Genomic DNA, 12974 nt, shown 5'->3' with positions numbered 1-12974 from the left:
TGAGCTGAAGGCAGAAACTTACCCAACTGAGCCACCCAGGCGCCCCGAGAGCTAGAATCATTTAAACCAGAGATCAGCAAACTTTGGCTCATGGCCAAATATGGCCCACCACCTGTTTTTGCAAATAAAGTTTTATTAGAATATAGCTATGTCCATTCATTTGTATATTATTTGTGGCTACTTCCACACTACAAAGGCAAAGTTAAGTAGCATCTACCATATGTCCACAAAGCCAAGAATATTGGCTGTCTGGTCTTTATGGAGAAGTTTCCTGTGCCCTGAATTCTGAGGACTCATTCATTTATATGTCAGGTGTTGATGCTAGTCAGCTATGAGCCCACCTGGGGTTGTCAGCTTGTGACGGCCACATGAGGCCTCTTCACCTGGCCTGGGCTCCCTCACAGCACAGTGCCTGGGGTCCAAAGGCATGCATCCCGACAGCAAGTGCACTGGGCCACCTAGCAGGCTGTTGCAACCCAGCACGATCGTATCTGTGAGGAATCAGCTGTCTAGGCTGCTGGGGGCCTAGAGGGCAGAGAAGCCTCCGAAGAGAGGGGATGCCAAGCCATGTGGGCATGAGTCAGGCAAACGGGGAGATGGGAGAGGGCTCCCTCCAGTGGAAACAGCACTGCGGAAGCAGCTCACAGGCGCTGGGTATCCTGCAGCGTTGGAGTTGGGGTCCCGAGAGCCCACAGATGAGAGTGGAGGGTAGGCAGAGGTCCACCACAGAGGAACCTGAGTGCCAGGCTAAGGGGTTTGGACTTCATCATGAGGATACCAGGGAAGCATTAAAAGTTTTCAGCAGGGCGGGGTGCTTGGGTGGCTCAGTCAGTTGAGCATCTGCCTTCGGCTCAGGTCATGATCCCGGGGATCCCCTGGATCAAGCCCCACGTGGGGCTCCCTGCTCAGCAGGGGGGGGTTGCTCCCTCTCCCTCTGCTGCTCCCCCTGCTCCTTCTCTCCCTCTCTCAAATAAATAAAATCTTTTAGAAAGTTTCCAGCAGGGGAGCGACAGGGTCAGAATTGTGATTTGGAGATGTCGCGCTGGCTGCTATGTGGAAGTCAGATGGGAGGGGAGAAATTGGGAGACTAGAAGCCAGGGAGTGAGTGAAAGGTGGCGAGGACTTGGATGAGGAGTGTGGCCGTGGGGGTGGAGGGCAGTCTCTGGCAGTGTGAGGAGGCAGCAGGGCTTGGGCTTACAGCTGAGCAATGCGCAGGGGGGTTCCAGGCAGCACCCGGGTCTGCGGGTCTGTACCTCCTCACTGCCACCCGCCTGAAACTACGGGCGTGGGAAATGAGCAGCATGTGGTAGTCAAAGCCAGAGTACAGAGAGGGGGCAGCCAAGAAGGAGGTGAAATGTTGAGGAAGGCTGAATGAAGAGTACCAGGGAGATCAAGAAGGAGCGGCCAGAGAGGAAGAGTACGGGAAGAGTGGGGTGTCCCTGAAGCCAAGGCCGGGCAGGAATGGCTGTGCACCCAGAGGATCGCTGGCTTTGGCAGGGGCGACTGTGGAGAGAGCATGGTGGCCGAGTCCTGGGGGCAGAAGCATCTCGGTGGGTTGAGGGGCGGTGAGTGGGGAGTAAGCAGGTGGAGAAACCCCTTTCAGAGGCCAGGGTGTGAGGGATAGGATGGGCAGGACCACAGCAAGAGAGGAGAGGGGTGTGGGGTTGGAAAAGGATTTTTCTTCTTACCAACATGGAAATTGTTTACAGCTGGTGGTCCTTCAAGTGAGCATTTGAGATGCAGGGGTGGCGATGCTCGCCTGTGGGGCAAGAACCCAGAAGCCAGCTCTAGACCCTGGCCTGGGTGTGGGGGTGTGACGTGGCCCAGAGGAACAGTGTGGGGATGCTTTCCTGAGCTCTAGGCCCGAAGAGGATGGGAGTTGGGGGGAGCTGGTGCAAGGGAACGTGCTGCTGGAGCTCTGGACTGGTGGCCCCGGTTTTCTCCACGAAGAGGAGAAAGTGGTTAGAGCATCAGGGAAGGTGTGGCCTGGGTGTGGGCACTAAACAGGCATGCCTGGGAGGATTGCTGAGCCGCTAATGGCCCAGGGTTGGCTGCCGGGGCTGGAGGGAAATCACAGGGGTCTGAGAGAAAAGGAGCGATGAAGAGGGGGTGCAGAGGTGGGGTAAAGGTCAAGTGCAGAGGGATGGGGGTGTCCCGAAGCGGCCAGCCATGAGTCACCAGAGATGCAGAGCTCAAGGAATAGAGCTTGCCAGTGGGGAGAGGCATCCCCGGACACGGCGGTCCCCGGACTGTTGAGAGAACCCGGGACCAGGAGGGACGTGGGGAGGGATCCGGGGCATGGCGAGTTTTCTTCCTATTTTTTTAGTTCGGCAAGCTTTTTTTTTTTTCTCCTATAATTTAATCTTTATTCTGAAAATTCTTCAAACCCACAGAAAATACAGTCCGTCATCTGCGTATCCTTGTGCAGACTGACCCTGTCGTTTCTGGCCATACGTGCCTCATCTCTCTATGTGAAGGCACACTCCCTTTTCGCCTAATCATCTGAAAATAGCCAAGGTCAAATTTTGATACCAGAGGGGATGAGAGTTGGTTCGGATCTAGAATTTGGTCTTAAAAAGAGGCTCCCCCAAGCCTGCCCAGGGGGTTGGGAGCGCTCTGCTCCGGGTGGGAGATGGGCCTGCGTTCCTCAGGAGGGGGGAATCTGGGGGCCCTGTGGTGGGGCCACCGCTCCCGCTCCGTCCCTCCACGTGTCCCCTGAACTGGAGAAGGTTGATGGGCTTTCTTCTCTTGCCCCGCTATTTTTTGTGTTTTCTTTCTCTGCAGGTTCCAGTGTCCCCAGTTGCCCGAATATCTCAAGTTAGTTTTCCGAGTTCGGGGGCTCCTCTGGCTTCTATGTCTGTTTCCTCCAACTTTTTCTCACCCCATTGCCTCCCTTCTTTCTCAACTCTTCTTTCCCTTCTCTCCGCTCTCCTCCCCTTCTCCACCCTCCTCTCCCCACAACTTCCTCCAGTCCTGTTTTCCCTCCCGCTGGCCCCTGCCCTGTCTCTCTGCCCCTGTCGCCTCCAGTCCCTGTCCGACACCCTGTCGGGTGGCTCTCCTGTCTCCCCATCTCCCTCCTTATTTCTGCTTCTCTCTCTCTGGGTTCTTCCGTGTCACTCTGCCATGTCCACTCCATCCACGCGCTCGGTGTAGAGACCACGTCCCTGAGTCTCCCACGGTGACTGGCGCCAGTGAGGGGCAGGAGGGCTGCCCACAGGCAGGGCCTGTGGGCCGGGTGTGCAGCTACTCCCACCCTGGGTTTCCAGCCCCTGCCCGGGAGGAAGGAAACCTGGTTTCCCTCTTGAGAACCCGCCAGGCGGGGCCCTGGTGCCCCCCACCCCCCACGCTCACACGTGCTCACGCACACACGCTGCCTCTGTCCTCTCCTGCCCTCCGGCCGCTGTGTGCCCCACCATCCCTGTCACCGCATGTGCTGCTGTCCCCATGCCACCAGTGCCGAGTGCTCCATGGTCACACGTGTTCACATGTGCGCATCACATGCATCGGGGCTGTCTCCACCACCCGGCACTGGCCTCGCCCTGACTCCGCCTTGATGTGCCCCCTCCCCTAGGTATGCGAGACCACCCGCCCATCCCCATCACCGACCTGGCGGACAACATCGAGCGCCTCAAGGCCAACGACGGCCTCAAGTTCTCCCAGGAGTATGAGGTGAGACGTCCTTACCCCCTGCCTTGTGCCTGGCCTGGGCCCCAGCTGTGGGTGGGGGGCTCCAGGTGCTGGCGAGTGGGGAACTCCGCTCCTCAGGGCAGAGGCCTGGCAGAGGCCCTTTCAAGCACCCCACGTCTGGACACTCAGACACGTGCCCACATGCTAACAGAAGCAGACAAAAGGTCGCCCCTACACACACTTGGATCAGTAGGAACAGCTCATTTATCAAGAGCTAATCGCAGGCGAGACCAGGCTAGGCCATTTGCATGCGTCCCCTCCTTCTGTCCTCCTCGCAGTATGAAATGGTACGTTTATTAGCCCATCTTACAGATGAAGAAACTGAGGCTTGGAGAAGGGAAGTGACTTGCCCAAGGTTAAATAGCTGGTGCGTAGAGGAGTGGAAGTCAGACTCAGTCCTGCCTGACAGCCTGTGGCCTGCACATGTATGCCTTCACGTGCAATCTCAGAGCGACACGGGTCACAGAGGGGGGGAATCGGGGGCCTCCAGGCTCGCTGCTCAGGCTGCACAAACCTTCCTGCTCACGGCCCTCTGTGCACTCTCTTCACTCTGGTCTTGACTCCTACCTGCCCCCTGCTGGGGGCTCCAACGTCCCGGCTCCGGGGGTCTGAGGGCTTGCAGGCGGCCCAGCTAGGGAGGGCTCTGCTGGAGAAGGAGGTGATTAAAGGAGAGCCCCACCCCCCTCCTCTAAGGAGCACACCCAGAGGTGGTGTTCTGCCTCGGCTCCTTTCCTGCTGCTGCCCCTGCCCCCCGCCCAGGCCTGGCCCAGGACTCACCCTCAATCCATAATGGATGCACAGGTGACTGGTGGGCTGGCGCAGCCCAGCCTGTGAGTCTGCTCCCTCTAGTCAGATGTCCACCATCAGCTGTGTGTGGTACCCTGGGGTCCCAGGATTCCCCTTCCGAGGGCTGAGGGCCAGGTAGGTTCCGAGGGCTGTGGGCCAGGTAGGTTCCGAGGGCTGAGGGCCAGGTAGGTTCCGAGGGCTGAGGGCCAGGTAGGTTCCGAGGGCTGAGGGCCAGGTTTCTGCAGAGGAAATTGAGCGTGGCCGCCAAACTGATGAACGTGCCTGCTGTGAGGAAAGCATGTCCCCTCCAGCTACAGAGCACCCCCGGGGGCCTGCTTTGCAGTCAGGCCCTGCTGTGGAGGTAACAAAGTTGGTGAATTATGCTCCCTGCTTTCACTTGTCTCACTGGCCCGGAGGGCCTTCCGTGCTCTCTGCCCACACCCATCCAGTCCCCCATCCCACGCCTGCCCTTCCTTCCCACGAGACTCTGCACCTCACCATCCAGGCTCACGGTGCTCCCCCTCTCACCTTCTGCCCACTTCTGTCATCCAGTGTGAGCTTTCCCTCCTCCAAGAAGCCTTCTCTGCCTGCCCGGGCCTGCTGTGGGCTTTCCCTCAGCCAGGGTCCCGTAGCTCTGTCTCCTTCAACGGTCAGTCGGTCGTCACATGGTGGAGCACTTCCCCGTGCTCAGTGCTGGGGATGTGGAGACGTCAGGCAGCTCAGGCGGTGGGGAGGCCAGCTCAGACAGATAACCGACGCTGAGTACGACAGTTGCGCTCGTATTAAACATGACAAAATGTGCGGAGAAAGTAGGCCGACAGCACCAAGGCAGGCTGAGGGGTGGGGTGTGCTGCAGAGCCTGCTGTCCTGTGGAGAGTTAACAGGCTGGTGCCAAAACACGGAGGGCATCGTGTGCTCTGCTGAGAACTTTGGGTTATATCCTTCTGTAAAACGGGGATGATAATAGAGCCCGCTTCATGGGAGGATGAGGGGAGGAAACATGCGAAGTGCTTAGAACAGTGCCAAGCACACAGTGGGCTCTTGCTGAGACTCCACTATCATGATCTGTGGCCATAAGGAGCCGTGGGGGGCATCGAAGCAGGAGAACGATGATCAGATCTGCACTTTCTGAGGGTTGTTCTGGCTACAGGACAGAGAGGGTCAGAGTGGGGCGAAAGCGAAGAGACAGGGAGATGCCCAAGTCCGAGTTGGGGCGGTCAGGCTGAGAGGGTGGGGAAGCACGAGGACATGGTGACTGAGGGAACAGGAGCATAGAGGCGTTTTTGAGGATGACTTGAGGGTTCTGGCTGGGGTTTGGGGGTAAACGGGTGAAGGTGCCTTTGACCAAGACGGTGTTCCGGTGGCAGAGCCGGGTGTGGGGGGAAGCCGATGATCTCTGCTTAGCAAGGGTTGAGATTGCAGGGCCCGTGGGGCCCCCCAGGTGGGGTTGCCCAGGAGGCTGCTGCCCATTCAGCCTGGGAGCTCAGGGAGGCCGGGCTGCGGCTGGGGTCGCGGGCAGCTCCAGCAGGTGAGTGCAAGACCCTACGAGCAAATGAGGGCCCCAGCAAGGTTGTAGTGCAAGGAAGGCCCAGGAATGAACCCCGGAGGAGTGCTGGCCCTGCCCGCAGGAAGGGCAGGTGGAAGGAGAGGAGACAGAGAGGGAATGGCCAGGGAGGTAGGAGGAGAGCTGGCCAGGGTGATGGAGCAGGTGCCCAGAAGCCGCAGCGGTGTCGGGTACAGCATGACCCGGGCAGCCATGGCTCCATCTTGGTCTGTACTCATTTCATGAGTTGGGGGCAGGGCTGGAGGGACTGTCCCCTACCCCCATCCGACCCCGACCACTCTGCCGGGCAAGGGGATTTGGTGCCATGGTCAGAAGGGCCCCTGCTCCCTGCGGGCACCACCTGGCAGCCCAGGTCTTGGGGGGAGTAGGGAGACCCCAGCTCTTTGCTTGCTGTATCTGCCTCCTCCATTTCCTGTAGTCCATTGACCCTGGACAGCAGTTCACATGGGAGAATTCCAACCTAGAGGTGAACAAGCCCAAGAACCGCTACGCAAATGTCATTGCCTACGACCACTCCCGAGTCATCCTTACCTCCATCGACGGTGAGCCGAGCGCAGCGCCCCCTCCCGCCCCGTTGCTGGCGGGGGCAACACTTCATCCCAGGAGCCCCAGGGGTGTGCCGAGGTATGGTGGGCTTGGCAGGGGCTCGGGGATAATGCTCTCCTGTGCCCCTTCCTGTTCCCAGCTGTCCCAGGGAGTGACTACATCAATGCCAACTACATCGACGGCTACCGCAAGCAGAATGCCTACATTGCCACGCAGGGCCCTCTGCCCGAGACCATGGGCGATTTCTGGCGGATGGTGTGGGAACAGCGCACAGCTACTGTGGTCATGATGACACGGCTGGAGGAGAAGTCCCGGGTAGGACCTTGCGGGGGCCTTCCCGCCAGGAGGTGGGGTGGGAGAGACTCAGGCACCAAATGACTTCCAGGCACCTTTTCCTGTCTCTGTCAGAAGTTCCCCAAGGGACGCATCAAGTGCTCTTGTCTTCTTGGGGTGTTCTCATGCTCCCCGGCTGCTGGGTATTCCTGGGATGTGGCCCGTTCCCTAGACGCTGGCACATTCCTCGGATATTAATATGTTGTGCCAGATGTTGTCATTTTCCAGGAATGTTAATATGTTCCCCAGTTGCTAGCATGTTCCCGGGATGTTCACGTGTTCCCCAGATGCTGGAGTGTTCCTGGGGCATTAACACATCTCCTAAGTTAATTAGTGGAAAGAGCTGCTGTTATCTGCTTTCGCACTGCAAAGCATCGACTGGAACGTAAAATTTACAGAGCTTGAAAATGGCGCATAAACGTTATGGGTAAATTTGGCAGAAAATGTGCCTGGTGTGATCTGGTCATGAATAAATAATTTTCAATTACGGCCCTCGTTCTCCCAGCTGGGGCAGGAATGGCAACGTAGCAGGAGAACCTGATGTGGTTTGGTGAGGGGGGTGGCATCACAGGTCTGAGAGTTCAGGGCTGGGGGCCTTGCAGCCAGGTCAGCTAGACCTTCTGCCCTTCTTCTGCCCCGGGGCCCCCGCCTATCTGAGCCTTTGGGTACCTCTAAGCACCCTTGCACCTGCCCCACTTGTCGCTCTGTAGGTGAAGTGTGACCAGTACTGGCCGGCCCGGGGCACTGAGACGTACGGCCTCATTCAGGTGACCCTGCTGGACACAGTGGAGCTGGCCACCTATACCGTGCGCACCTTCGCACTCCACAAGGTATGGCCCTGCCCTGTCCGGAAGTGGTCTGAGCACGGTGTCCTGGGGATGGGTAAGCGAGAACTTGGTGCCAGAAGTGGGGGCTCAGAGGCGTGTGAGCGCCCTGGGGCAGCCAGAGCCACGGGTGGGATGACCAGAAACAGTGCCTCAAGCTCCTTCAGGCCGCCTCCTTGGCTTCTGAGTCCTGTCAGAGGTCCTGTCCAGAGTCTATGGCAGACATGCTCGCCCCGTCCCATCGTGTCTCCGCACTCTTCTCCCCAGAGTGGCTCCAGTGAGAAGAGGGAGCTGCGTCAGTTTCAGTTCATGGCCTGGCCAGACCACGGGGTTCCCGAGTACCCCACCCCCATCCTGGCCTTCCTGCGGCGGGTCAAGGCCTGCAACCCTCTCGATGCGGGGCCCATGGTGGTGCACTGCAGGTGAGAAGGGGCTGCCACCGAGGGGGGGGGGGGGGGGGGCGGGACGGGGGTTGGACCTCTGCCCCAAGCCAAGCCCTTGTAATGCAGCGCGGGCGTGGGCCGCACGGGGTGCTTCATCGTGATCGATGCCATGCTGGAGCGGATGAAGCACGAGAAGACGGTGGACATCTACGGCCACGTGACGTGCATGCGCTCACAGCGGAACTATATGGTGCAGACCGAGGACCAGTATGTGTTCATCCACGAGGCGCTGCTGGAGGCCGCCACGTGTGGACACACAGAGGTGCCTGCCCGCAGCCTGTATGCCCATATCCAGAAGCTGGGCCAAGTGCCTCCTGGGGAGAGTGTGACCGCCATGGAGCTCGAGTTCAAGGTGGGCTCAGGGGCCTGGACTGGGTCATGGGGATGTTCCCCCCACCGCCAAGAAGCCAGGCCTGACCAGCCCATCCCTCTGTCTAGTTGCTGGCTAGCTCCAAGGCCCACACATCCCGCTTCATTAGCGCCAACCTGCCCTGCAACAAGTTCAAGAATCGCCTGGTGAACATCATGCCCTATGAATTGACCCGTGTGTGTCTGCAGCCCATCCGTGGCGTGGAGGGCTCGGACTACATCAATGCCAGCTTCTTGGATGGCTATAGGTCAGCATGCCTGTGACTGCCCACCACGCTCTCCGGGGGCCTAGGCCTGCAGCTGGCTAGCTGGGGGCACAACAGAGTAGGGCCAGCCCAGAAGATCAGAGTGGGCTTCCCGGAGGAGGGGTAGGCGATCTGAGTGGGACTCCAAGGGATTAGGCAGTCTTGGGGAGACTCGGGGCAGCAGCACCTCCAGCATGTCCAGTCTTCTGTCCACCCCAGACAACAGAAGGCCTACATAGCCACACAGGGGCCTCTGGCAGAGAGCACCGAGGACTTCTGGCGCATGCTGTGGGAGCACAACTCCACCATCATCGTCATGCTGACCAGGCTTCGGGAGATGGGCAGGGTGAGCGCCCCCCCCCCCCAGGGCCCTTCCCACACCTGGGAGCACACCCACCACCTCTGCATGGCTCTGTCCCTTCACACCCAGCCTCCCCTCAGCAGAGCCTCAGACCCCCTTCTCACCACCTGCAGCGTCCTGCCCCAGACTCCTCTGAAACCTGGAGCTCTCCTCCCCCACTCCTCCCTACCTGCTCATGGGGGCCGGGCCCTTTGTCCACAGGAGAAATGCCACCAGTACTGGCCAGCAGAGCGCTCTGCTCGCTACCAGTACTTTGTCGTTGACCCGATGGCCGAGTACAACATGCCCCAATACATCCTGCGTGAGTTCAAGGTCACGGACGCCCGGGTAAGTGTGGAGAGGGGAGTGCATAGGCTTGCATGAAAGCGTGTCTCTAACGTTGCCCGAGTACGTGTGGGGTGGTGCCCTGGCTCAAGCTGCAGAAATCTGAGGTGAGGGTGTAGGTGGGGGGCATGAGCACCTTTTTCGGGAGCCTCCGGTGTCAGGATTTCATGGGTTGCGGACCTGTGTTATTGCACTGCCCATCTGGCCTGGTAGGGCTGCAGCGTGAGGTACACGTGCTAACCGTGTTCCCGACCCGCCTCTTCCAGGATGGGCAGTCGAGGACGATCCGGCAGTTCCAGTTCACAGACTGGCCCGAGCAGGGTGTGCCCAAGACGGGTGAGGGCTTCATCGACTTCATCGGGCAGGTGCACAAGACCAAGGAGCAGTTCGGGCAGGACGGGCCCATCACGGTGCACTGCAGGTAGGGCTGACCCCATGGAGGGCTGGGGGAGGGTGCGGGGCCCGTGGGCCTGGGGGGCAGGATCCCTGATCCAGTGCTGTCCCTGAGCAGCGCTGGCGTGGGCCGCACCGGCGTGTTTATCACTCTGAGCATCGTCCTGGAGCGGATGCGCTATGAGGGCGTGGTCGACATGTTCCAGACCGTGAAGACCCTGCGCACGCAGCGCCCGGCCATGGTGCAGACGGAGGTACGCGGGCCCACCGGCTGGTGCATCAGCCCAGCTCCTCACCTGCACGAGCTGCCAACGTTTACCGTTGCTGTGCGTGAGGCGCTAGGGTAGGACGCGTGGAACATGCTCCCCATTCCGCAGCTCTGCACTGAGCACCGGCAGTGTGCCTGGTTCCCGGCTGGGGCTGGACAGCAGCCTGTATGGGGTGCGGATAAACATGATGGGGGTGGCCGGGGGGAGACAGGTAGGTGCAGGGCAGCGGGAAAGGGGGAGAGCTGAGCCTTCAGAGGCCCCTCCAGGTTCTCTGGACACCACCTGGGGCCGACATCTGGGGTTAGCACCTGCCAGGGGCCCCCCACTGCAGCGGGAGTGCCCCCGGCCGGTGTGTCGGGAGTGTCCACCCTCCCGGGCTGCGGCTGACCAGCCCCCTGTCCCGGCAGGACCAGTACCAGCTGTGCTATCGTGCGGCCCTGGAGTACCTTGGCAGCTTTGACCACTATGCAACGTAACTAGCGCTCCCCTCTCCTCCGCCGCCCCTGCCTGGGCTCCGGAGGGGACCCAGCTCCTCTGAGCCATACCGACCATCGTCTCGCCTCCTGCGGGGTCACAGCGTTTCAGGAACATTGCCACACCAAATGGAGAGCCCGGGACACCCCTGGGCGAGTGGGTGGGCCGGCAGGCAGGTGCCGTGGCCCGTCTCTGTCCACCAGGCCCGCCCAGAGCCTGCTTCGAGCTCTCTGTTCCGCTGCCGCGTTTCTCATGCTTCTTCTCATGGGGTGGGGATGGGGGCAGATCTCCTTTTTTATACATTAAGTGGGGTAGACTGAGGGATTCTAGCCTCTTCCCTCTGATTTTCCTTTTGCAAATCCTTAATTGCAGAATGGGCCGCTGTGGGGGTTGGGGTTCAGTTGTTTTCTTTTTTGAGTTCACTTTGGATCCTTTTTTTTTTGTATGACTTTTGCTGCTGAAGGACAGAACATGCCTTCCTCTGTGTGGAGCTGGGGCCACCAGGCTGAGTGGAGGCCCAGCCGTGGGCCTGGGAGGCACCACTGATCTAGCTGCTCTTCCAGCCCTTCAGACAAGATCCTGTTTCAGCCAAATGCGGGGAAACACGACTTTTTTTTTTTTTCTTTTTGAGTTTTGTTTTGTTTTTCCTTCAGAGCCTTATTTGAGGCGCCACAGACAGTGGTGGGCGGGGAGGAGATAGGAAACACTCATCTCCAGTTGTCTGTTCCCATGTGTGTGTGTGAACATTCACAGCCCAGAACCACAGACGTGTCTCGGGGAGCCTGGCAAAGGCGTTCCTCATCACCATCGTGTTTGCAAAGGTTAAAAAATGCAAAGACAAAAAAACAAAACAAAACAAAAAAAATCCAAAAAAAAAAAAACCCACCAAGAAAAAAAAAACAGAATCATCCCCCCTGACCTCTGTTTCCAACCCCCAAGAGGGTAGGTGGCCCCTTGTGCCTGGGCTTCCCAGGGGAGCTGCCGGGCTGCCCTCTGGGCCCACAGAGCCTTGCTTTCGTCCCCAGCATTGCGGTATGGCGTGGTGTTGGTAAGCTGTGGATCCGGCCACGTGGCCTCGGTGATTGACACAGGTCAGGGTGTGTACCACGCCCCGCACACCTCAGGGCCGAGCAGGGGCACAGCTGGCCCTTCGGGTCCAGGCCAGTGGGCCTGGGAGCACACGTCTGTCCTCAGAGCAGGGGCCAGATGATTTCCCTCCCTGGTTTGCAGCTGTCTTCAAAGCCCCTGAGAGTCCCTCTTTTCCACTCCTTCGAGATGCCCTCAGAAACCAATGTGGCAAGACTACTGGACTTCTCTCAATGGTACTATAATCAATCCTTATTCTCTCGGCTCGCTGAGGGGCAGGGAGAGGGCCTCTGGGCAGCACTATCTAGGTAGGTAAGTGGGGGCGGGGAAGGGTGCATAGCTGTTTTAGCCGAGGGACGTGGAGCAGACGTCCCCAGATCTAGCTAGGCTCAGTCAAGATCAACAATCCAGGGTTGGTAATGTTGGATGAAACATTCATTTTTACCTTGTGGATGCTAGTGCTGTAGAGTCCACTGTTGTACACAGTCTGTTTTCTATTTGTTAAGAGAACTACAGCATCGTTGCATAATTCTTGATGGTAATAAATTTGAATAATCAAGATTTGTTACAAACCGGGCCTCTGTCTCAGCTCTTTCTGGAACTAAAGAGTGGGCTCTGTCAGTTCAGTACCTAGGGGTAGATTCTGGAGATTTCCTGCTCCGAAGGGGACAGTGAGGCCGTCCTGAGTATATGTGGCAGGTGGGGCTCCCAGCATGGTGCTCACTTCCTGAAAGGAGCATTACGAACCCTGAAAACCAGACCCCAGTGTGTATCAAGAGCAACCCACCTGGGACCCCAGCTCCCCAGGCAAAGAGCAGGCGCTTTGCCTCTCCTCACCCCACCCTCCCCTCCCCTTCCCTCGCCGCCTCCCCTGCTGGGAGGACAGAGATGGCGCGTGCCGGTGGAGGCGGGGACCGTGGAGGCGGGGACGGGATGGAAATGGGTTAGTGAGGACTCTCGTCATCCCTGCAACATGGCTTCTGGACCCAGTGTGGCCGTCCGACCCCCAGACACACAGCAGCATGGGCTCAATCAGACCAGTCCTGCCAGCTTGTTGAGCCGTGGAACTTCCCTGGGGCACAGAGACAAATAGGACCCAGAACAAGTGGGAGAGAGAAGTCAGCAGTGACCAGGTTGTTAGTGCTGTGACGAGCCCCGCACGGAGGGGCAGTGGGTACACTGAGGCAGCCCCGGACCATGCAGCGGGATCAGCGCAGGCTTCCCGAGGAAGGGACATCCACTGGATTCTGAGCATTTCATAGGGGCGAGC

General features: G+C 59.0%; 1 protein-coding gene across 17 annotated transcripts in view; it reads left to right on the top strand.

Moving 5' to 3' along the window:
- PTPRF (protein tyrosine phosphatase receptor type F) overlaps positions 1 to 11518 on the top strand; it is an 84680-nt gene extending 73162 nt beyond the window's left edge. For 11 of the 17 annotated variants that reach the window (XM_032431020.1, XM_032430942.1, XM_032430923.1 and 8 more), the window contains 13 exons: positions 2785 to 2817; positions 3572 to 3669; positions 6456 to 6579; positions 6723 to 6898; positions 7627 to 7746; positions 8008 to 8162; positions 8250 to 8535; positions 8622 to 8800; positions 9017 to 9143; positions 9360 to 9485; positions 9749 to 9903; positions 9994 to 10129; positions 10552 to 11518. In XM_032431020.1, the coding sequence (XP_032286911.1) occupies positions 2785 to 2817; positions 3572 to 3669; positions 6456 to 6579; positions 6723 to 6898; positions 7627 to 7746; positions 8008 to 8162; positions 8250 to 8535; positions 8622 to 8800; positions 9017 to 9143; positions 9360 to 9485; positions 9749 to 9903; positions 9994 to 10129; positions 10552 to 10620 (1784 nt within the window). In that variant the 3' untranslated portion in view covers positions 10621 to 11518. The remainder of the gene's footprint in view (positions 1 to 2784; positions 2818 to 3571; positions 3670 to 6455; positions 6580 to 6722; positions 6899 to 7626; positions 7747 to 8007; positions 8163 to 8249; positions 8536 to 8621; positions 8801 to 9016; positions 9144 to 9359; positions 9486 to 9748; positions 9904 to 9993; positions 10130 to 10551) is intronic. The other 6 variants (XM_032431029.1, XM_032430984.1, XM_032430966.1 and 3 more) reach the window with 1 other exon arrangement.
- Positions 11519 to 12974: the final 1456 nt, after the last annotated feature.

This window comes from Phoca vitulina, unplaced genomic scaffold (genome assembly GCF_004348235.1).
Source record: "Phoca vitulina isolate PV1807 unplaced genomic scaffold, GSC_HSeal_1.0 scaffold2, whole genome shotgun sequence".
In the NCBI taxonomy this organism is placed as follows: domain Eukaryota; kingdom Metazoa; phylum Chordata; class Mammalia; order Carnivora; family Phocidae; genus Phoca; species Phoca vitulina.
This window is presented reverse-complemented; position numbering and strand designations above follow the sequence as displayed.